Consider the following 25,655-nt stretch of genomic DNA (forward strand, 5'->3'; position numbering starts at 1 on the left):
GGGCTGCTTCCAGTGTAGGTGTGTGTATGGCCTGGTCTGTGTGCAGGTACGTAGATGGGTACAAGTATGGATGCGTGGACTGGTACAAGTGTGAATGCAAAGTGCAAATGGTTTTAACCCCCATTCTCGTTTGCCTGATACTGCCTTGCTAGATCCATCTCAAATCCTGTTTTGTAATTAATTATACATTAATCGTTGGTGTTTCTCTTGGGGCTGTGGTCTGTTCTATTTTTTAACCATCATTTTATCCTGTCCCAACACAAAGCCACACACATAGTAAATGCTTGAGAAAAAAATGGTTTCCTAACCAAAAAATTGCCCAGGCTACAAAACTGTGGGTCTGTCCTATAGCGATGGACCGATCTTATGAAATAACAGCACTTATAAAACTTTTTGCAAATCAAACCCTTTTAAGAAGAATTAGGTGGTTTTACTCCCACTTTACAAATGAAGAAACCAAAGCTGAAACAGATGTTCAGCACTTGCCTGACATTAGGTAGTTATTGAGTAGAGAAACCAAGATTTAAATTCAGCTCTCATCTGACCGCAAGTCTCGAGTGTCTCTGATATACCACAAGGTGGCAAATAGACAGAAATCCTACCCTCGAGAAAATCATTTCAGTTGTCTTGGAAATGATAGAAACAAACAAATTAACAATAAAGGATACTAAGTGAAAAGAATATGTGGAATTTTGTAAGATTAGATAGCAAATAGATAACAAAGGTAGTAAATACAGTTCAATTCAAAGAGAAAACATTGTATACTCAGATCTGGAAGAGACAGGCTTTGGGAAATAGAAATTTCATGGTTGAAGAGAGGAAGAACAGCAAGCTTTTCAGGTGAGAGGTATTGATGATAATTGGTTGTTAAACCAATTATTGTTTGCTTTCAGAGTAAGAACCAAGTGTTTGAAACATGAGACCCTCTAATCCATTTTGTATAGAGACACTTTTGTTTTTCTCTGAAAGCCCAAAGGCCACCCATGTGCTGATGAGTGGCATCAGGCACTGGATCCCAGGGTTGGGCAGCGTTAGGGCTGGGGGAGGGCTGAGTTAAAGCAAAGAGTGTACTGCTCCCTTGTTGTTGGCATGTAGTTGTAATTGTTAGCAACTGATTCCGATTAGAACAATGTTGTGTAGATCTATATTGCCCGATCCAAATCAAACACTTGTTTGAGCTGACTGGGTTTTTTTTTTTTTCCTCTTTGTGACTTGTGGAAGAAAGACGACAACTTTAAAAAATGTCCAGTGTATTTTTCTCTAAAGCTGCTATGTACATGCTACTGTGTTCAGATTTCAGACCAAGCAGGAAGATGCCATTTTATTATTTTGCAGGCCATGTGTCCTAAAACAAAGACTGATTCAGCAGCTGGCCAAAATAGAAAGTATGCATTCACAAAGAAAGAATAAGTATATTTATTGTATTTTATATTTCTTTAGGGGAAGGCACTTTAACTTTCAGAATGGCAGGTAGTTTAGGGGCTTGGCTGGTAGTTTCTGCCCCTAACCAGGGGCGTGTGGCTTTAGACAAGCTTCACACTCCTGGTCTGCGTTCTCCCCCGGTGCAGAAGAGGGCTGAGAAACTGTGATTGCTTTGAAGGCATTACTGAGAGAGACAGTGTTCCTGAACATCTCTGGTTTAGTCCACTCTCAGTCTGGGGGTAGCGGGGAGAGTGGCGGGGGTTCCTACCCCAGGTCACCCATTGGTCTAAGGTCTCCAGTGCTCTTCCCTGCTCCTCGCTCTGCTTATGCACATTGGTAGTAAGTCCAAAGAACTTCTCTTGATAATGATGATCAGATATGGCTGTTATCAAGAAGTTTAAAATTATGTAGGGGGAAAAGATGGAGAAGCAGAATGTGGTAGGACAGGCACATGGAGATGGAATGAGGGAGGGGCGACTTCCCACTGAGAGATTTCACTGAAGAGGTTGAATGGATGAGTTGGACACTGTAGGACCAATGGTTTTGGTGGCAAGAGTGTGCTTGAAGCACCTTAGTGTAAGTAATAGGAGAGAGGTACAAAGAATTTTTAATACCTCCTACTGAGAGTCAGGTCCTTAGAAATGTTTCAGGCAGGAGAAGTCTGTTGATGAACTTAAAATTAAAGGGCAAACAGGGATGGGCGAAATGTATGTTGCAAGCAAAACTGTTTAATAAATATGTTTACTGAAAGAACAAAATGAGAAAACAAAGTCGATTATGAGTGGCATTTACCTCACCTTTTGTTGATAATAGAGGATGTGCCACAATGAATTGCCAGTTACTTCTTACTGTTTTTCAGGATATCACTCCCCTGCAGTGAAATACTTTTGGTGGTTTTGCTCTATTACAGTCAGTGCACAATTCCCATGCCCAGATGTTCAGTGAATGCCTTTTAGAGTTTCAGATGGAGAGGTTGACCACCGATGCCTGGATCTTCCCATGGCTCAAGGGCGAGGTGGATAAATCTTGGGATACACTTTATATAACATTCTTGCTGGCTGATGAAGGAGCTCTCAGACATCTCACCACAAGCTCAGGGTGTTTAGCTTCATGTCAGTGTTCTATCAATTCCAGATTTTTGTTTCTTTGGCTTCCTTTAGCTTTCAAAAGCATCTCTGCAAAAACCACTGTCCTTCCCTCCTATTTCCCTTACAACCCCCTCCCCCACTTAAAAAATCTGTTTAATCCCCAGTTTCTTATATTTTCTAATTTTCTTTAACCAGAGCAACCAGTGGGCTCTCAAAAGTATAATTGGAAGTAGATTAGTTTAAGTTGCTTTGCTTACTGGGAATTCATGGGGCGGGGAGAGTTTCCTGTGGTTGAGATTGGTCATGTTGTTAGTTATGTGACGAACAGTGATTGACAGGACTAGAAATGCAAATTAGGGTCAGTTTATTGAGGGACTTAAGTGCCACAAAATGGTGATGATGATGATGGTGGTGGTGGTGGTACTGGTGGTGGTGATTCGGGGCTTTCTTGTATGTGGGTTAAAAAAACTGAACTAAAGCAAAATTCAAATCAACTCAAGCAGGAAGGAGTTTATCTGACTCATATATCTGGGAATTCAGGCATGGCTGTATCCAGGGACTTAAATGATATCTCAGCACTCTTACTTGATATCTCATCATCTTGATTTCCTCCTTCCCTACACTAGAGAAAAAGTATATGGTCATTAATATCTCCACTGTTACATCGTTTCAACACAGGGATGGGATGTTTTTTACTATAGTGTCCTTATCTCAGTCTCTGAGAAGGACCCTGATTAGTCCTGATTAGAGTCAGATGCCTACCTCAATCCAATCAGTGTATCCAGTGGTACAGCATACTCTGTCCAAGATAGTTCACAGTCCCACCCCTCCCTATCAGAGGAGCATATTTGAGAGCAAAACAAATAGTAACTGTGTCCATCTCCTAAACTGGCTGAAGGACTTTGGGCTTTATTTGCTGGGCAGTGGAAAGTTATTAAGAATGAATGTAGAGTATTTTAACCACTCTGAAGTATTTTATAAGAGTTAGAAGACTTTTATTATCAAAATAAAGCTTCTGGATAATATGAGGCATTCCTCCAATGGTGTGTTTCTAATACCCTTTCACTTCTATACCAGTTCTCTCATTCAGTGATTGTTGCCTCTGATCTGTGCACAAGCATCAGGGTGAGTGCGTATAGTGGAGACAGACGCAATCTCTGGCTGTTCCACCATCCCTGTGACCATATGCCTGCAGCTGTATAATTTTTTGCATTGCTCTTTCTGAGATGGCTGAAGTGCCACCTTGCAAACAAGAGATGCTGTATCCTTCTTCCAGAATATTTGCGCTATTAGTTTTTTAAACATAGAATTCTATTATACAACATATTTACAGGAAAGTACATGAATCATTGCTTAATGCATTTTTTTTTATTTTAAACATTTTATTTATTTTAAGAGAGAGGAGAAGGGAAAGAAAAAAAGAGGGAGAGAACATCAGTCTATGGTTGCCTCTCACACGCCCCCTACTGGGGACCTGGCCTGCAACCCAGGCACATGCCCTGACTGGGAATCAAACCAGCGACCCTTTGGTTTGCAGGCTGGCACTCAATCCACTGAGCCACACCAGCCAGGGCAGCTTAATGAATTTTAAATACTATATACATCCATTCTTTCAGAATATTACCATTCTGTCAGAAACTACCTCATGCACCCTCCCAGTAACTACACACTCTCTTTCTCCACTGTGACTACTAACCTGATTTCTATCACTGTATATTCTCATTTTTGAAATACATGAAATACCTATGGAATTATATATATGTATATATTATTTTTTGGAGCTTTTCATGCAAAACATTGTTTGAGAGACTCACCCATGTTGTGATGTATAGCAGTAGTGTATTGTTTTTATTGCTATATAGCAATCCACTTTGTGATACTTCACAAACTGTTTATTCATGTACTGTAGATAGGCATTTGGGACATTTCCAGTTAGTTTAAGGCTCCTGTGAATAACATTGCTATAAACGTTTTTGTATGTGTCTTTTGGTGCACATATAAATACATTTTTGTTTTATATTTACCAAGGCTGGATTGCTGGGACTTGGAGTACATATGTTCAACTTTGGTAGGTAGGTCCTTACAACGAGTTTTCCTAAGTGGTGTATCAATTTATACTCCTGTCATTAGTTGATGAGTATTTCAATTTCTCTACATACTTGTCAACACTTGGGATTGTCAAACTTTTCAATTTTAGCCATTATGTTGGGTGTGTAGTGGTGTCTCATTGTGGTTTCAGTTTGCCCTAGTGACTGATGATTATGTGCCTTTTTAATGTTTTTTTGTCATCTTTATTAATCTTTTGTAGTCCCTATACAAGTTCATTTCCTTTTTTTTTCAATCGGATTGTCTATCTTTTTCTTAATGATTTGCAGGAATTTTCTTTTTTAATACAAATATTTCTACCAGTCACGTGTACTTAAAATAGCTTTTCCTATCCTGAGGTTTGACATTTGACTCTCTTTTGATGAATAGATATTACTTTTAATGTAATCCGATTCATCTGCCTCTTCCTTTATGGTTATTTTTCTCTGTGCCTGCTTAAGAAATTTTTGCCTACCCCAAGGCCATGAAGCTCTTCTCCTAATTTTCAAAAACCCTTTTGTTTTGCCTTTTATCTTTAGGTAAATGAACTCACCTGAGGTTGATTTTTATCTATGGCATAAAGAGGAGATCCGTATTTATTTTATTCTTACACAGGTACAATTAACCCAGCATTACTTATTGAAAAATCTCTTCTTATCCACTGTTTTGAAATGTCACCTTTGTTATAAATCAGGTGGTTATTTATATGTGGGTCTCTCTCTGCTTTCTAGCCCCTTTCATTGTTCAATTTGCCTATTATATTAATGCCACACTGTCTTAATTAATATAGCTTAATAGTGTCTCGATACCCAGTGTATGTCCTCCAGCTATGTTCTTATTTAAGAATAGCTTGGTTATTCTTAGCCATTTTTTTTACTATATAAATTTTAAAATTATCTCTTGATGGGATTTTGATTGGGACTGCCTTAAGTCTCTAGCCCAAATTAATGTCTTTAGAATGTTGGTTATTTCAATTCATTAATATGCTATATCACTTCATGTATTTAGATCTTTCATTTCTGTTAGTGCTTTGTATTACTCTATGTTCTAAAGGTATTGTAAACCTTTATTGAGATATATTTCTAGTATTTAAAGTTATCTTATACTATTACAAATGGTATCTTTTAAAAACATCATTTTCGTTGGTTTGTAATGGGTGTATACATTTTTATATATTGACCTTATATCCAGTGATTTTGCTAAGTACACTTATTAATTCTCATAGCTCCATGTAGGTTATTATGGATTTTCCATGCATGCAATCAAATTACTAGCAAAACAGTGTTTACTTTCCCCTTTGCAATAACTGTGCCTTTTATTTCATTTTCTTGCATGTTGCATTGGCCAAGACCTCTAACATAATGGTGAATAGAAGTGGTCATAGTGAGCATCCTTGTCTCATTGCTAATCTCAGTGGGAAGGTTTTCAAAGTGCAACTATTAAATATTATGGTAGCTGTGTTTTATGCATATCCTTTATCAGATTAAGCAGTTCTCTTACACTCAAAATCCACTAATATTTTCATGAACACATGTTGAATTTGACCAAATGGTTAAAGCAACATTTGCTTGGGATGTCTGGCTCACCTCCTTTTTCCTCCTTTTCTCTTGGATCTTGGTCCCATATGTACTCATTGCCTAGGGAGCTCTCTTTTTAAAACTGTATCAAGCTTTTCTAATTCTTGAGGGTTGTTCTCTTGTAAGTTAGACCCTCATTGCAGGAAGTAGTACATTGTAATTATACTATATTTGTCTTCCATCTACATAACATGTAGAGTAAAACTGTAACAAAACTGTAACAAAAGACCCTCAGACCTATTCACTTGTTATTTTTTGACCAATATTGCGTGTGCCTGATGAGCTTTATGAATATATTTTTTGTTGTCGTCTGCTGTCTGCAGCAGAGGAAAAGCCTACTGTTGCTGCTCCAAGCGCATGCCTCATGGATCATAGCAGAGATGCACTGGTATTTAAATGCCTAGGTTTAGGGGAAAAAGATACTGTTTTTACCTGTTCTTTTAAAAATGAAGGCAGAAAACAACAAAATTCCAAGGAATAAAACTGACATTCTTTTTAAAAAAAGCCAAGAGGAGTGCCTTTCTTCGTGGGTCCTGGGAACACGTCATCCTCTTTACCTCTTAGTCATGCCCGTCTCGTGTATAAAAACTGGCAAAGCTTCTCTGTCACTCCTACATCTTCTCCAGCAATCGCACAAGCTTTCATGTAAAAGAAAAGAATAATAAAATGTTACTTCTGCAGTCCCTAGAGTCAGTAGTACTAGTTAGACAGTATAATCTTAGAACCCATACTTACAAAATGTAAGTTCCCTCATGTGAGAGGAGAGGCATTTAGGATCTCAAGACCCACATTCTAATTCTGGTGCTATTCCTGACTAGCAAGATGACATTAGACTATAACTCAGTCTCTCCAGGCCTTAGTGTTATCCTCTGAAAAATTAAGTGATTGGGCTTGTGCAGGAAACACAAAATCATTTTTTAAACATATTTCTGCTTTCATTTTCACAGAACCTTTTATGTAAAGGACGAAATAGTAAATATTTTGAGCTCTGTAGGCCATATGGTCTCTGTTAGAACCACACAACTCTGCCGTTGTAGCATGAAAGCAGTCACAGACAGTGAGCAAACAAACGGGGGTTATTTATAAAACTTTATGGACACAGAAATTTGACTGTTATGCAGTTTTCTTGTGTTATAAACACTATTCTTCTTTCAACTTTTTTCAACAATTTAAAAATGTAAAGACATTCGTAGCTCATAGGTCGTACAAAAGCAGGCAGCAGGCTAGGTTTGTCCCTCAGGCTCCAGTTTGCAACCTTGAACCAATGACGTCCAAGAGTGATTCTGGAACTCTGTGTTAGACGTTGATATAGTCGTCTTTAAAAAAAAAACATTATTTTTTCTTTCCCATGAACATTGCCCCAAAGAGTCTTACTACTTTCTCTTAGATTAATTAAGAAATAGTAAATAATAGCTTTTATTTTTCCTTTGTTTCTTCCTTGATGCTTCTTCTTCCTTTTTGTAGACCCAAGTTTCTGACCTATATAACAGAAATCCTGCCTGAAGAACTTCTTTTTTAGCATTCTTGCCGGGCAAATTTGCTGGTGAACTGACTCAGTTTTTGTTTGTCTGAGAAAGTTATTTTTCCTTCACTTTCAAGGGATAATTTCACTAGATACAGAATTCTAGGCTTGTGGGTTTTTCTTTCAACATTTCCAGTATTTCAGTCCACTTTCACTCTGGTTTCTTTCAAGATTTTCTCTTTGTCTTTGATTTTCTGCAGTGTTTTTTCTTTTTTTTAACCTTATTGGTATTTTCTGATCTGCCTGGATCTATGGTTGGGTGTATGCCATTCACTTTCCAAAGCTGTCAGTCATTATTCCTTCGAATAAGTCTTTTACTGCTTTTTCTCTTTCTTCTCCTGCTATTCCAATTACACTTCGGTTAGTTACATCTTTGATATTGTACCATAATTCTTGGATGTTCTGTTCCATGTTTTAAAAATTCTTTTTCTCTCTCATTTGTAAAGTTTATATTGAGCTTCATTAAAATTCACTGATTCCTTGGCCATTTTGAGTCTGCCAGTGAGCATTCTTAATTGGTCACAGTGTTTTTGACTTCTGGCATTTCCCTTTTTAAGGATTTCTTTAAAAAAAAAGAGAGAGTTTCTGTCTCTCTGTTTTAATTACCATATACTTTTCCCATTATAGCCTTTAACATATTTAATCATAGTTATTTTGAATTTCCTTTCTCATTTTTTCAAATCTTTACCTAAGGATATGTTTATTGATTGAGAGTGAGAGAGGGAGAGGGGGAGAAAGAAAAAGAAAAACATCAATGTGAGAGAGAAACATTGATGCGAGAGAAACATCAGTCGGTTGCCTCCCATATGCACCCCGACCAGGGACCAGGAATCGAACCTGCAACCTAGGTATGTGCCCTGCCCAGGAATCAAACCCACAACCTTTTAGTGTGTGGGACAAGGCTTCAACAGACTGAGCCACCTGGCCACTGAATTTCCTTCTGATAACTGCGACATTGTGTCCTATCTGGCTCTGACAACTGCATGAAAGCCAAACATGATGTGTCAGATAACAGGAGCTGAGATAACAAGGCCTTCAGTGTGGGCTTTTATTTAATTTGGCCAGGAGTTGGGCTGTGTTTAATGTTTGCTGTAGGTGTAGGTGCCAGAAGCTTAAAACTCCCCTGTTTTAGTCTCCTCTCTTGACTTCAGTTTCCTAAGTACTCCTCAGAGAATTTGGGTTTTGGAGGTCTTTCTGCAGTAATTCACTGTGTTGAACTAGAGCCCCATTGGTGTGGTGGTAGAGTGAGGGAGGAGAATTGTGCTATAACCTTCCAATGAAGAGCAAAAGTGGAGCAACTTTTCTTTAGTAAATGCAGCAACACCACCTCCATTGCAATAGGAGGGAAGACCAAGGACAGGGTGGTTTAGGTGAGGGTGTCCCAGGAGACTTGCCTTCTGCTGGCTCCCATTTCTTCAGTGAAGTTTGAAGTGACCCCATCAGCTGAGACTGTGTGCAAAGTTTGAACAAGCAAAAGATATGAGATAACCGGTCCAGAAAAGAAAATCAAACTTGGTAGGAAAACATTTTTGATTTGGTGAGCAGTATTGATGAACTCATTTAAAGTTTGTGCTCATGAATTTAAAATGCCACTAGTCAGCCTGGTTGTGTGATTTCCTCCTTACCCCTACCCACCCCCCCTACCCCCCAAAGTGTTCGACTACTTAGATGTGAACTTGGATATTCAGGTACTGTGTGGAATTGTGTGGTTCCGTCAATGCTGAGACCTGCCGGATACGTGACACAGAAAGGGGGAGGTGAGGGAGTGAAGGCTGTTTGCAAGGGAGCGAGTGAGTGATTGACTATAATGAGCCAGTGAGAGAAGAAAAAAATTTTAAAAGTTGTAGGTTGACTGTCTGAATTTGAAGAGTGTTTGCAGTGAAAGTAGAGTAATTGAGCTGTACAGTGGGGAGGGGGTAGGTAGGCACTGGTGATGATGAGGTTCAGCACGTGGCTGTGTGAGGCGGTGGCCGAGGGGGGGGGGGGGCGGCAACCGGGGAGGGGGCGTGAAGGCAAAGAGCTCAGGTGAGGAAATAAACAGGATGGAGGAACCAGGCTTTCAATTAGGTCTTTGATTCTGACTTTACCGTCCCTGAAGTTGACTAAGGAGTAGAGTAAACCTCTGAGAACTGCAACCAGAACCCTGTCTTCGGGGAATGAACAGGCATAAGCAGGAGGGAGGTGGGCCACAGCAGTGACCACGGGTAGGAAGGGGCGTAGCCTTGTGATCTGAGCGGCACAAGAGCAGGGACCTGCATAGGAGGGTGGGAGGGAAGTAATTTAAAACAACAATGGACAGCTGGGAGGATGCTTTCCTTTCTTTTCTAGTCTTGAGATATATGGGGTGAGAACAAAGGTCTGCAGGGGGGATGAGTTTGGGTGAAGCCAGTTTTCCATTAAGGTCACAGAAGGTCAAAGTTCAAAGAGAAGGCAGAAGGCCACAGGGGGCATACTGTATACAAAAGAAGAGTTCAAAAGGCAGGAGGAGCCGGTGGGGAGTTGGCAGGGTCTGAGGGTGTACACAGCAGTGTGGGGCTCAGAGCCCTGGTAAGAGGAGATGCCTGGGTGGACCTGAACTTCAAGCAGCGATTGCGTTAAGAGGACTGGGAGGTGCATCCCATGGCCAAGCCCATCCTGTTATGTGAAGAACTTTCTCCTTCTCTCTCCCAGCTTAATTTTTAGGATTACTGTTTAATATAGTGAATGCAAAAATGTTTTTCTTTATTAGTGGCTTTGATAGATTAGCTTGTTTAGGCTGTCAAGCAGCTGTTGGCAACCCAGAGAAGATTGTGTTTATTTATATGTCTTATTTATATGTTTATAGGTCCACAAAGGAGTTGAGGACCTACTATGTACCAGTAGTACCTACTACGTGCTAAGCATTTTACAGTTAGGTATATACTTAAATTTTGTGTATTTACACAATTTTGTTTTAAATTCTTTATATAGATGATTTTACTGGAGACCAAGGCCAACAGATTGCAAAGTCTGTGGGCGCTGGAGTCAGCCCTGAGTTTGAATTTTAGTTTCCTGACTGGCAAGCTGTGTTACTTTGGGCAAGTAACCCATGTTCTGGAACCTCAATTTCCTTATCTGTAGGGTGGGAACAATAACATCCACTTGCTACAGTCCCTTCAAACTTCACTGAAGCACCGCCCAGCTGCTTCTGACGAGCAGGCAAGGCTGAGAACCATCGATATAAATGAGCATGGCAGTGAGTTGCTCACGGTCACACGGCACTAAAGTGAATGGCCAGGATTGAGAGCCAGCTCTTTGATGCCATGACCCTTGCTTTATTCATTACATTGAATTTTTGCCTAAATGCAGTGGAAGTTAAAGGAGCCCTACCTCAGCATGGCTGCAACCTGGGACTGGAGAGAGGGACCAGGTGAAGAGAAGGCGGGCTCCATGGAATCTAGGTCAGTGGTTCCCAAAGTTGCCTGCGCTTCCAAATCAGCTGGGGAACATTTAAATCATAAATCTCTGGGGACCACGCTAGGTCAACTGGATTAGGATTTCTGGAGCATGGGAACCAGGAACATGTACCTTTAGAATCTCCCCCAGGTGATTTTGAGGCTGCTAGTTTGCTTCAGGTCCTTGGATCAGCTTTTGGGAACCACTGAATTCTAACTGAAGTCCTGAAATGATCAAGCAGTTATATCCCAGTAAAATACTGGGTGCCTGGCATTGCCACCAAAATTGGCCCCTGGGGGTTGAGCTTGGTCACCTTGCTTTAAGATCTTTGGTGCATTACCTGAAACAGATACTCAATCTGTCATTGAACATCTGAACATTTGAATATATAGGAAATGTCAAGTAGGTAGTCCCTGCTATAACAGGAAGAGTTATTTGTTCTTTATAGCTGTTTTCTTCCTTCTTCCCCCTTGAGGTTCCTGCCCACTCAGTTAGATTAGAACTATATAAACAAGCTTGTACTACTGAGCTAGCACACATATTGTAAATTTTTCTTCTGAAGTGCTTAACATTGCTAATGTCAGAAAAAAATCCATTGAGTTTTAATGGGCTGAGGCAAACAATGTGAATTTGATGTAGACAGGGGAGAGGAAATAACGTCAACAGAATTCTTATTTGGCAGCATAAATATTCAGACTGTGTTACAGTCAGCACTTGATTACCTCTCCTACAAGATATTTCCCTGAATAGAGTTTTGAGGGCTGGGCAGTAGGAGTGACATCTTAAGGCTTTTAGCTGCATGTGACAACGATTTTAGTGGCATTGTAGTATAATTGTAGTGGTCTCTCTCTTAGGTGAGCATCAAGATTACCTGAGGAGCTCACCTGTTGGCTTTATCTTGTATGTACCCAGTCAGAATACCTGAGGGTGGGGAAGGGCTTCTCCAGAGATTCTGGTGCAGGTGGCCTGGGAATTTCACTTGGCCAAACACTTGGCAGAGAGTAAGACTGCTGGTCCATTTCTACATTCATCTTTTGCTAGAGAGTTTATATGGTTTATTTTATTATCTCTTCAAAAGCAGCCCTGCAAAGTAGAGGGTTCTCATCTTCCAGGTGAAGAGCTGGAAGTTTATGCTTGGGGTGTGGCCTTGGTGTGACCAGAGCTGAGATGCAATTTCCGGTTTGACTGCAGAGCCCCTTCCTTTTGCACATCATTGGGCCTTTCCTACCTGCTCTGCTCAGCATTGCTGTCTGCTGGACCCCAGGCTTTGATTGCTATAGAGAGGCTGTCATTACAAAGGAAAACACCTGGCATTTGTTAGAACTGTGAGCCACAAATGCAGCAGAAGTTTGGAGTAAATTGCAGTTCCGACTTTCAGAAGATTTATTAATCAGAGTTTGAGTCAGAGATGCTCAGTTGTTCTGTTATTCAAAGGGTCTCACCTCACCACACTTCCCAGCCTCCCACATATTCCTTCTTCACTAAATTGCCCATGGGTTCCAAAAGTGGATTCCTGAGCTCAGAGCTGAGCCATTATCAATAAACCCTGGGGAAGACCTTCACGTGTGATTCCATCCATAGGTCTTTGTTGAGAAAGAGTCTTCTTTATTGGGCAGTGTTAATGCCTTATTATCTAGATGAGTGTTCCACAAGGAGTACACTTGCATCTTGGTATAATCTTATCAGTTCTGTCATTTATTCAAAAATATTTGAGTAACAGCTATGTTCCAGGCCCTGTTCTAGGTGCCAGGGATAGATTCTGCCCAGGCCGAACTGGCTTGCTGGTGAAGGAGACCCCCGATGACCAAGGAAACCAAGTCATGAATCCAGAGGGGTGGGAATCCCTGCTATTTCACTCCCCGCATTTGGCTGTTCTCCTATTTAACGTCCTTGAGATCAGATCATTCCCATTTTTTTTTCTCGAGTGTCCACTTCTGGGTCTTCAGATGTCCATGCCTCTGTTGTCACCTAGGCTCGAGTGTCTTCTTCTGCCTCCCCCAGACTCCTCTTGGTCCTTCTGCCCTGATCTCAATTGCCCCCTCCTCCTGTTCTGTATTATCATAACTGAACACCACACATTACAATGTCCTGCTTTTGTGGACATGTCTGTCACCCCTCCTGGACTCTGGACACTTTAATAAGAGCATCAGTGTCTGATTTATCTTTACATCTCCAGGGCCTAGCATGGAGCCTTGTGCGTGGATGCTCTGTTTGCTCCAAGAATAAGTGTTGAGTCCTATGGCACCTAGTGGTGGGTGATGGTATTACAGGAGTTGCTTCAAGGGGAGGAATGCTAAGTCTGGGACAGAAAGCTTACCCCCAGTTCTGTGATTTTTTGTAAAGTTCCACATGAGTGCTGTCATGAATAGAGGCGTTGGGCTAGGATGTAGGCAGCGATGATGGCAGAGAGATGGCATGGAATATTCTGGCGAGTCTTTGAAGGAAATTTAGAAGTTTGAAGTTCTGAGCTCTAGGTCAGAACTGGAGGGAATACTAATGGTGTTGGGTTTTACAGCTACCATCCAGTTGGGGTGCAGAGGAGCTGTGTGGCTTGACTTGGTTCCAACAGCTATTTAGTTGCCGATCAGGTGGGGGAACCAGGCCTCCTGGTCCAGAAGGCTTTCTACTATGCTGGGACCGAGGTTTGTGACAGGTAAGGAAACAAAGGCACAGAGAGGTGAAGTAACTTGCCCCAGATCGCTCAGCTGGTAGGTGGTGGAGCCGGGGTCCAGACGTAGATCTGCCTGAGGACAGAAGCCAGCTTGTAACCACTAACCCAGCTTGTCTCTTCCTGGAGGTTAAGAAACGCATATCTTAACACGTTTTCAGTTTTCCTCTTTTGTTGGCTGTACGCCATTATAGGAAAAGAATATGAACATGTTTCCTTTCCATTGAAATGTGTGTTTTCAGAGAAACACTCAAATTCTTTAGTTATTAAAACCAAAGTCCCTGAATTATTTACTGTGTGTACATACATGGAGGATACATAAGTAACATGAAGGTTTTGTTTTTCTCTACCACTCAATTAAAATACTCCTATTCCTATTGTACGTCATTTAAAAATAAATATTTTATACTATGTTGTAATGAATGAAAATCTATTACTTTAATTTCATGAACTCCAGCTTTGTTGTCAATGAATTTATTCAGAACATCTTTACCTATGTAGGTTTTGCATCCTGTTCTTCCTAACAAGTGCTGACTTAGGGTTAGAAAGTGTTTTAGAAGTGATTCTTTCTAGACGCAGGAAAAGTAAATGACTTGCTTGAGTTTCAAAGTGAGTTGATGGAGCAATGAAAAACGGAAGCTTGTCTCCTGCATACTAGACTCACTGAAGTTCCTGGCTGCACTCACTCAGCCGTCTAAAGTCCAGAGCCCGGGACGTCAGCCTGTTTCACACACAGACGGGCCGCTGGTGGGGGCAGGGAGGAGAGTCTGGGACAGGCAAAGGGAGCGCTGACAGGATTGTTTCTAGGTCACTTCCAGCCTTACTGTCGCAACACAGTTTTCTAGGTGGAAGATAATATACTCATTAAAGTGGAAGTGTTCATTTTAAAATAAAGCAACAGGAGCTCAAAATGCCTCTGTTACATAGACAAATGAGCATACATAAATGGACTCAATTTTTGTTTGTCATGCACAGTCATATTCTATCTAAGGCAAAGGAGTAGGTAAATAAGTATGAATAAAATAGTGTGTTCTTCATTTAACTTTAAAAGCCACTGATTAGAATAATAATCACTATATCCATAGAAATACTGATATGGCCATGAGTAGAGATGATAGAATGATGCTCTTTATTGCTTCATGTAATCTAGCTTTTAAAATGCATCCTAATTCATAAAGGATGAAGAAAGCAAACAACAGGATACAAATGGGATACTTTGGGTAATTAAATAAATCACGAATTCCCATCTCTTCCTCATTATTTGCCCAAACTTATTTTTATGGAATGACCTTTGGTACCAACTTATTTTCTAATAAAAAAATTGTTATGGCCTTTTCTGTCAAGTATGGTATTTATAAAAGTTTCTTTGATGAAAAGCCTGTGAATTTTGTGCAAATAACCCAAGCAGGTTCTTAGATTAGTGATAACATTTGTATAGGACTTTTATAGCTTTATATGATACTTTTACATTCAGATTACTTAACTCTTACCTGTGAGTAGTCAGTAAAATTCACATTTTACTGATGAAAGCAATGTAGACAGAGGTGCCTTGGCATGGTTCTGGGTACAAAGCAAGTGTTCAACATATATATTTTAAAATAAAATTAACATAGGGAACACAATTTCCAACAGGTTATTTAATTTGCTTCAGGTCACCCAGCAAATATATTGTCATACCAAGAATTGAACTGGCTTCTTTACTCGAAAATTCCGTATGTTCTCATTGTATGTTCTCATTCCGTATGTTGCCTCACTGCTGTCTTTTTAGGCATTTTAAAAGGTCAAATTAAAAATAATCATTTTTCTTAATCGAGGTGAAATTCACAAATGTGTGAGTTTTTATTTTGCATCTTAGTCGCCTCTCTTCTGTTATGACTGCCTTTATCATAGCCCACCCCCTGTATTCATAACAGCGCTCATAAAATTAACCATTTTAAATCACACATTTCAGAGCACTTAGTGCATTCACAGAGTTCTCTGAAGCCATCACCTCTGTCTAGTTGAAAATGTCTTGATTATCTGCAAAGGAGACCCCATTTCCATTAAGCAGTATCCCCAATCTTCTCTCCCCAGCTGCTTGTAACTACAAATCTGCTGTCTGTCTCTATAGATTTCCCTATTCTAGATATTTCATGTCAATGGAATCCCATAATATGTCCCTGTTTTAGTCCATTCAGGCTGCTGTAATAAAATACCATGGACTGGGCATCTTATAAACAACAGAAATTTATTTCTCACTATTCTAGAGGCTGGAATGTTCAAGACCAAGACTTGGGCAGATTTGGTGTCTTGTGAGGGCCTGCTTCCTGGTTCATGAATGGCTTGCTCACTCCTAACCATCTCTCTGGGATCTCTTTTGTAAAGGCACTAATCACTTCCCAAAGCTTCTACCTCGTAATACCATTACATTAGGGGTTAGGATTTCAACATGTGAGCTTTGAGGGGACATAAACATTCAGTCAATTGCAGTGATCTTTTGTCTCTAGCTCCTTTTATTCAGCATAGTGCTTTCAAGATTAGTCTATGCTGTAGCATGTGTCAGTGATTTATTATTTTCTGTGGCTGAATTATATTCCATTGTAGGGATGGGCCATATTGTGTTTACCCATTCACCAGTTGATGGACATTGAGTTATTTCCACATTTTGGCAATTGTGAATGGTGCTGTTGTGAGCAGGCATGTTCAAGTATTTGTTTAAATGCCCATTTCCAGTTCTTAGGAGTGGAATTGTCAGGTTATATGATGGTTCTATGTTTAACTTTGTGAGGAACCACCAAAGGTTTTCCGTTTCCCACCAATAGCATACAAGGATACCAATTTACCCACGTCATTTTCAGTGCTTGTTATTTGAGGTTTTGTTTTTATTACCATAACCTTCTGAGTGGGTATGAAGTGGTATCTCCTTGTGGTTTTGATTTGCATTTCCCTGATAAAATATTCATATTTTAATGCATAGAATTAATCATAAGATGAGCTTTGGTAAAGCGTAAAATCAGCCTTAAAATGAGTGGTTTTATTTGTGTTCAGGAGATTACTCAAACCTGGTATATTATTACCCCTGGAGTGCATAGTTCTGGGATTAAAAGTAAAGAGCATGCTGCTTTGGGATTAGAAGGATGTATGTGATCAATAAGACCACAATCGTCCCCTAATTTTTAAAAAAATACTGTTTAAACTTATGAGGCAAAATAAGAAATTCCATCATGTTTTGTTTTCATGCCACCTGCCAAAAGATACTTAGATCTTTGCATTGTGGAGTTCTCTTTATATGATCTCGCATGTCTTAATGGCCTGTTCATGTATTTTTGCAGTGCAAGTGAAGACTCCAGGATGGCTCAGGGGTCCGGGGATCAAAGAGCGGCGGGCACTGCTGACCCGGAGGACAGCACTCCAAACATGATAGTCTACCGCAAAGTAAGGCGCCTGGTGAAGTGCTGCAGTGTTGCCTGTGCGTGTGCGTGCTCTGTGCGTGTGCGTGCTCTATGTAGGGTTGACCGATGGTTGACAGCTCAACAAAACTTTCTGCCTAAACTGCCTGGACTGATAAATGAATGTCGTTTTCTTCTCATGTCCTCTGGTTCTCCAACTCTAAAATTCCAGGAAGTTAGTTTTATTCATACTTGGTATTGAATACTTTACCATTATGTGATTTTTTTTTTCTTTAAACTCAAAGATCGCCTCAGTAATACAGATGGAGATATATTCTCCTTTGGTATAAAGGCCTTACAGTAGCATTTGTTATTCGAGCGTTCTTCGAGCTCATAGTATGTATAAGAACTGGTCTAGATGCTATGGGAGATACACAGGTACGTTTATGTTCAATGTTTACCATTGGTGAGAGATGTAAGATGTACACAGATAACTGTAATAGAGTCCAAGTGTTCATTTCCAGAAGAGAAGTGCAGGTAGATTGTTATATAATCTTAGAGGAGGGAATGAGTACTTCCGGCCTCAGAAGTCAGGGAAGGGCTTGTGGAGGAGTGGTCTTTGAACTCAATTTTAAAAGGATGGATAAGGTTGCTTATGTGGACAGAACATTCCAGGTGGTGAGATGTATTCTGCAAAGGCAAAGAGCTGGAGAAAATGAACAGCAACCAGAACTGGTTAGCTTGCGTGTAGGATGAACTACTAGAAGTGGAGGTAGGATTCTGGGAAGAGAGGCTGGATGGAGCCAGATTTTAGAATGTGAAATCACAGGCGATTTAATCATGGAGAACTTTTATGCTGGGAGTTGTAAAGTCAACAGCTCTTTGGGGTTATGAGTCTTGCCCCCATGTGGCAAATGCATTGATATCAGGGTAGATTGGGAGCTCCAGAAGGGATATTTCCATGTCTGTGGGAAAGGCAGGGAGGACACTAATCTAGCAGGGGACATGCCCTGCAGAACTGAGCAGGACTGAGCAGAGGGACTAAAGAGTCTGCATTAAAAATGACTTGGAAACCGGATGGATATGGAATTAGGAAGTGAACAGAGAATCAAAGACGACTGGGTTTTTTGACCTTGGGTTATAGAAAGACATTGATGTTGTTAATTCAAATAGTGACATTTGGGAGAATACATTTTAAAGGAAGGAAATATAGCACACAACTTTTATTTGTGCACATATCAAATTTAAGGAAATGACTGTGTCTTCTTATATAACTTTTCAATGTTTGTGAAAATTTAAACTAACTGTATTACATATTAAGGAAAACGAATTAATGTTCATTCATTTTACTAAATATTTGAGTTGTCTGCTGGGTTCTGTGTATTCTGTGTGACTGTGTGCGATCTCTGTTAATCATATGAGCAATGCTGAACTAGATATTTCTGGATGATCAGTATGATGAATTTTTCTCTTTTCTGCATAAAAATAGAACTCTCAAACTATTTCTGCTTTGAGTATCAAATTCCTTAATTCTTTGCTTTGCAAGAGAATGCTTTGATGATCTTCTTCTAAGAGAGATGTTTATTAAGTTGTGGTAAAGAAAAAAAATAGTTTAATGGGGCTAGCCAATTAGTGAATGATACAGAATATTAGAAAGACTTTTGTTCATCATTACCTTCTTAATCCACCTCAGACTGGGAGACCCTGGGCCTGGCCTGTAGAAACATGGGTTTGGAGTTAGACCAGGGTTGAAGCTGCAACTCTGCCACTTCTAGAGGTGTGACCTTGAGTCACTTATTCAGCTTCCATCAGCCTTAGTTTCTTCATTTATAAAAAAGAAACATAACTCAGGAGGAGGGATAGTGCCTTGTGAGGTTATTGTGAAGATTTATTTAGATCAAGTAAGTAAGGCATCTTAGCTCCTGCTTGGCCTGGGGGTGGTCCATCATGAATGCTTCTTTTTCTTTTATCTCTAGGGCTTGCAGAGACAGTGATACTGGAGATGAAATACATTACAAAATGCATAAATGTTGATGCTGTTAATAAGGTGACTAAAGCAGGTTCATACAACGAGTAGCTTTTTGAAGACACAGGAAAACATTACAAATATATTTAGTTTATTTAGGAGATTGCAAATCAATGGATTATTAAAGGTTAATAGGAAATGTAAAGGTCATACAATTCAAACACCTTTCCCCTGGAATGTTTGCTGTGATTGTGAAGGGGAAAATTTCTACAAGTTTGTGGGAACTTGATTTTTACGCCTTAGGCAGTAGCAGGGAACTCTTGTTTTTTTTTTGGGGGGGGGGTTAATTGAGAAACAAAGTTGTGAATTGCTATCGTTCTTTAGAGAAATGACGACTAGTCATTTGTTTTTTATATTGGAAATGTATCTTGCTTCCTCATGAGGAATTTGTGGGCAGGGGTATGCATGTGTTCGTTATTTGCCATGTTAGTTAATTGCTATAGAAGGGACATTGGGTATGTTCAATCTATTAGAAAGAGAGGAGACACGCTCATTGCCCAGTATGGGTCCAGGACCTGGAACCCTTTAGAACTAGTTCGGCTGACTTGCTTAAGCCATGGTTGTGGGGGCAACAGAATGTTCACCTAGTTTCCTCTGCTCTCAGTGCTGTAGACTAGCTGTTGGCCAAGGCCAAGACATACCTACTGCAGGACACTGTCCTCAAGGGGTAGATAGAGTGATCCTTGAAACCACAGTCAATTCAAAACATTTTCTGTGGACATCCTCTGTGGAACAATGTGTTCAAGGTCGTAGCTATGAAACCAGACCTTTACTTGGAGATCTGCAACAAAAGTTTACATTCAAAACACTGTGTAAATAGTGATTTCATCTATGATTTCTTTCTCTCGTTTGTTGTTTCTTTCTCTTGTCAGACGTTTTCAGTGTGAAATTTTTGCTCGGTCTATGCCGTGTTGGTTTAGATGCTGACATTTTAAAAGCCACATCTAGAAAAATGGAGCTTTTGGATAGACTTCCAGGTAATAAGCAGGATGATTATGTCCATAATGTTGTGTGACTTTCAAATGCCATTGAGGGTGGTAACCTTCTGACATATGAGTAATGATGGGTGTGTTTCCTAAGTTCACACATTTCAGAATACTCTTCATTTTCTTTTTGTTTTCTATGTCACTAATTGTAAGAAGTTGTACTTTCCCAAGGCATGATTTATTTATTGACTTGAACAGACTTTTTAATTTAGTTTTTCATCCTTCATATTCTCATTTCAGATGGGAGGTGTGTATGAAAAGCGTATTGGCCCGATTAAAAATCTATTTAAAAGAAAAGCTTAATTATTCATTAAGTTGCCTGGACCTGCTAACCTTCTTTATATTCCTGGGTCGAAAAGATCCTTTGTCATTGAACTGATCAATGTAGTAATGATATTTGAACCTGGCTGTGTATCAGATCATTTATGAAAATTATAAAAATGCTGATCCTTCAAAGTATTTTTATTTGATAGATCTGAGCTGGGTCCTAGGTATCTGAGTTTTAAAATGTGGGCATCTCCGCAAAAATTTAAAACTTGAGCTGTATTATGACCCAGTGATTTCACTTCTGGGAATATATTCAAAGAAAACCAAAACACTAATTCAAAAGAATATACTTACCCTTATGTTCATTGCAGCATTATTTACAGTAGCCAAGATATGGAAGCAGCCCAAGTGCACACCAATAGATGAGTGGATAAAAAAACTTTGGTACGTTTACACAATGGAATACTACTTGGCCATAAAGAAGGAAGAACTCTTACCCTTTGGGATAGCATGGATGGACCTGGAGAACATAATGCTAAATAAAATAATTCAGTCAGAGAAAGACAAGTGATTTCACTCTTATGTGGAATCTAATGAACAAAATAAACTAACGAAATAGAACCAGACTCACAGAGAACAGACTGACAGCTATCAGAGGGGAGGGGAGTTGCAGGACTGGGTGAAAAAGGTGAAGGGATTAAGGAAAAAAAAAAAAAGCCAAACCTCATAGACACACTAAAATAAATAAATAAATAAAACGTTTTCAGGAGAATCTGATACCCAACTAAGTTTGAAACACACTTATTTAGTATCTTTTACAACATCCAGGTGGGGTATGCATTACAAAGAAATGGGAAAGTTGGCATTTTGAAGTGGGTTTTGGATTTCATAATTATTTGTACATCTCTCAAGATGTAGAAGAACCAGACTCTTATCATAGAGTTAAAGTTAGGGATTTTAATGTGGGAGGTGGGGACGGGGGTTGGGCAGGGCAGGGGAGAGCAATGGGGGGAAAATAGGGACAACTGTAATTGAACAACAATAAAAAAAAGTTTTTAAATGCACAAAAAATTAGGGATTTTGGTAGCTTCATCTTAAAGATTTTCTAGGTAGGACATCAGTTTATAGGTGAGAAAACTACAGTGTGGAGAGGATGAGAAACTTGTTTAAAGTTCCTCAGCAATTTCCCAGTGATTATGTCCAGGCAGCTGGCGGCCTACTTGCCTCCCCCCTCCCCTCATTAAAATCTTTTTTTTACCACCATAGTGTCAACTGCAAACAACCATTACCGCATTGTTGTGGCTCAACAGACATTGGTGAAATTAAATAAGTGCAAATACTCTGCAGCAGATCTTTTGTTTTTGTGCTTATTCTTGGAGAATTGACTTGGGTTACCACTGAACATTGTAATGCTTAAACCTTCATTCTTCTTGCCGTACTCTTGTTTCCTGCATAAAGACTTTCTGAAACGTGTACTTTCTTTTATAACTGGAAAATTGTTTTGAGTAGGTTACTTTCTGATTTTGTTTGGTTCCCTAGTGGTGTTAACAATGTCTCCTGACACACTGCCAACTAGACTAGTAATTTGATTTGGTAGAACTCAGGGGTATGAGATGGTAGGCGGACAGAGAAAATTGTAGCTTAATGTGACCCAGGCTTGGGTCAGGAGGTGGAAGATGCCAGACAGGGAGCTGAGAGCTCTGGGTATCTGGTCCCAGCTCCCATGCCTACTGGCTCTCTGGATAGGGAACCTTCTCTTCTTGGTCTGTGTCTTATTTTGCCTTCTTCCTTTCCTCTTTCTTTTTTTCCTTCTCAATTATGCCACTTCTTACACACAACGGAAGTAATATATTCAGTGTTCATGTAGGTGGAAAGAAGCATAATAAAATGAACCGTGTGCACTTATCATCAAATTAATAAATAAAATGTTACTTTGGCTTCATTTTCTCCTCTGTAAAGTGAGGGACTTAGAGTAAATAATGTACAAATACCTTTCTGCAGTGATTTCCGTTTTCATTCTGTAACTTTTTAATCTTTTAGAAGTCGATAACTTCCCTGATGTCAAAACAATATTGTGAGACTATGTGTACGTCTTTTGAACTTTTCTTTTGGAAATATTTTAGACATTTCTAGGTAACCCAAATTGGATTGACATCAAACACAATGTAATCAGACATCAGAAGAAAAAAAATTTTAGTTGTAATAATTTAACATTCAACAGTTAAGGTACCTTCTTGGTGGTGTCGTGTTTGGTTTGCTAACAACATTTAAGGTATTTGTTCGGTTATCATTTTGCTGTGCTGATTTTGTGTTAGACGGAGAGCAGCAGCAATGTTTAAACAGCAGCACTGGACATTGTCAGTAATACATGGTGTCATGGATGGATTAGGAGTTTTACAAGAAGAAGAAAACCCAATATTCCTGGATATCAAAGGGATTGTGAAATAGCGTGCCATTGCTAGCTTCTGTTGATTAATGCCTTTTCTGCTAGAAGTTGGTTCTTACCTTTGTGCTGCTCTGGTACCCCAAGGTCACTTTTCCCTAGTGATCCAGGACCCTTGACGTCCTGGACAGAAAATGGGTTAGGCATCCTTCCAGAAAGTAAACGTAGCACTATTTTAGTTACACCGGCGGTGGTCCGCACCAAGAAGGGAAAAATCTAGCTAGGAGGAGGCAAGGGTGGGGAGAAGGCTGGGAATAGGGCGTTATTCTGGAATTCACACAAGGCAGTTGTAGAGGCCAGCACAACTGAGTCAGGGAACCTGCAGGCGCTGGTGCCCATGGCGTGATGAAAATTAGAAACTAATCAGCAAATGTGTGTTGTCCTTTGTGTGTCAGACACTGGAAGATGCTAGGAATGCAAGACGGGGGCTATTCCCTGAATGAACCCACAGGCCAGTGGGGCAGAGATGGGTAACTAGACAACTGCAGTACTCGAGGAGGCCAGCTGAAGGGTCTGGGGGGAGATAGAAAGGTCATGAGGTCCATATCAAGAGAGAGAATGATGGTGTCATAGAAGACAGAGGCTTTGGCACCTGCTTTAAAAATTCTTGAAATATCATTAGAATTAACCTGGCAGAGAAGGGAAGAAAAACTGTAGGAAGCAGAAGGACCAGTGCATGTAAAGGGACAGCGTCGTGATGTTTTAAACCGAGTTCTGGAAACGTTAAGTGGCTGTTCAGGAAGCTACGTTTCCGGATGAAGGGCTGAGAAATAGACCTGGATGGGTAGATTAGGGACAGATCATGAAACCCTTATACATCATGCAAAGAGTTTGGAGGTTGTGCAGGTGTCTTCCCTTCTCACCTCCACAACGTTGCTCAACTTCTCTGTGTGCTGCTTGCATGTGGACACCTACCCAGCTTCTGTGACCTCTGACTTTCAGTTGAATTTGGCCAGTAGAAGCCTGGGAAGAGATGGGAGGGGGGAAGAAGAGCAAAGGGTATTTCTTCCCCTAACTCCTTCTTGACAAGGTCTTGCACTGGCTGTGTCCCTTGACTGAAGGTCATTGTTCCTCTCAAGGTAGATACTCTCCTCTTCTGGGTTCTGACACCCCTTTCCTCCACTCATGCTTTTGGGCCTTGAGGTCGTTCCAGTTTCTGTTAGTTACCTATCTATCTGTAGCAATTTACCCCCAAACTGAGTGGCCTACACACATTTATATGTCATGGTTTCTGTGGGTCAGTGATCCTAGTGCAGATTAGGTGGGTCCTCTGGGTTAGGGTCTCTCATGAAGTCACGATGAAGATGTGGCCTGAGATTGCAGATTCAGCTGAAGCCTCAGTTGGGGAAAAGGTCCAATTCCAAGCTCACGCATGTGGTTGTTGGCTGGATTCAGTTCCTTGAGTGCTGTTGGAAGGACGGCCTCAGTTCCTCACTGGCTGTTGGTCAGAGCCCACTCTCAATTCCTTGCCATGTGTGCCTCCCCCTAGGGCAGCTCACAACAAGCTTGTTTCATCAGCTCGGGCCAGGGAGAGGAGCCAGAGGGGTGGGGATTGGTAGTGGGAGTCTCACTATTTTATAAGCTGATGTTGGACATAGCATCTCATCCTTTCATTAGGAGCAAGTCCATCACTAGGGGAGGGTTTCTGCAAGGACAGGAGTACAGGGGGTAGGGATCTCTGTGGGCCCCTTAGAAGCCATGGACCACACAGCTGTGCTTCCTCATGTCAGAGCTTCCCGAGTGCTCCCTTACGGTTCTCCTGAACCTTTATACTTGGTCCTTAATGAAATAATTCTTCCTCGAATTGTCCCATGTTGTGTGTGCCCTCTGTTTACTGATAAGGCTCTGACTCAGGCAGGTATCCCCAAAACAAAGGGTAACCATTGAGACCGTTTTTCTTCATAAGGAAATTCTCCAGGAAAGGATTTGAAAAGGCAAGCCATTAAGATGGAGAATAGGCTTGTGGAGGGAGAGAAATGATAGGATCGTAGGTAGAGGATAGTTTAGTGATTTTACAGGAACTCAGGTGAGGAAAAAATGATGTCCAAGCCAGTGACAGTGGTTAATGTGCAATAGAAGGGATGTGTTTGAGAGACAGTTTAAGGTACTAAAATCACCAGGATTCGGTCACTGATGCGACACAGGGAGGATCCGAAGGTAATAAGAAGGAATGAGGAAGGGTCTTTTTACTAGGTTGTACCTAGGAGCTGTTTGTTAAAGGTCTCTTGGGACCAATGTGATTTCTGAGCCAGATTCTAACTATGGAACTGGATCGCCTGCCCCTCTTTTGCTTGTATGTAGATAAATCAAGAGTGTCAGGGAAAGAGTATGTAACCGGGCCAGGGTATCTGGGTATTTATTGTGGCTGCACCACTAGTTCACTTTTAGCTGTGCACAAGTTGTTTCCATGTTTCAAGGTTAAGTCCAGTTCTGTCATTTGCAAAGTGAGAGGTCAGCTAGGTTGGGTGATCTCAGAAGTACTTCCAGTTCTAACATTGTAGGTCTTTTATTAACTCAAGAAATGAACATTTTATTATCTGTTTATTCTTTCATAGCCTCCTTTGCTTATTTGCTTTCTTTATGGTTTTCTTTAAATAAGTAACCCAAGCAAAGTTTTAAAAACAAGTAACGCAGTATGTTTAAAGTAAGTGTTTAAAATTTTGGTCTTGACCATTTAGGTTTTTCTTTTATTCTTCTCTTTTTTTAACATCAAATAAAATTCTCAAGACAAACTTTAGAGAGTGTTCTGGGTAACTAATTTAATTTTTCAATATGCATTTTAAGATTCC

General features: G+C 40.3%; 1 protein-coding gene across 13 annotated transcripts in view; it reads left to right on the forward strand.

The window, feature by feature from the left end:
• The window catches only part of RGS6 (regulator of G protein signaling 6), a 464,787-nt gene that overhangs the window by 6,575 nt on the left and 432,557 nt on the right, over positions 1-25,655 (forward strand). For all 13 annotated transcript variants that reach the window (XR_011651449.1, XM_045201344.3, XM_053927871.2 and 10 more), the window contains exon 2: positions 17,088-17,190. Coding sequence is in view for 12 of the 13 variants with exons in the window: in XM_045201344.3 (XP_045057279.2) it covers positions 17,107-17,190 (84 nt within the window). In the remaining variant the exon portion in view is untranslated. The remainder of the gene's footprint in view (positions 1-17,087; positions 17,191-25,655) is intronic.

Source organism: Desmodus rotundus, chromosome 7 (genome assembly GCF_022682495.2).
Source record: "Desmodus rotundus isolate HL8 chromosome 7, HLdesRot8A.1, whole genome shotgun sequence".
Taxonomy (NCBI): Eukaryota; Metazoa; Chordata; class Mammalia; order Chiroptera; family Phyllostomidae; genus Desmodus; species Desmodus rotundus.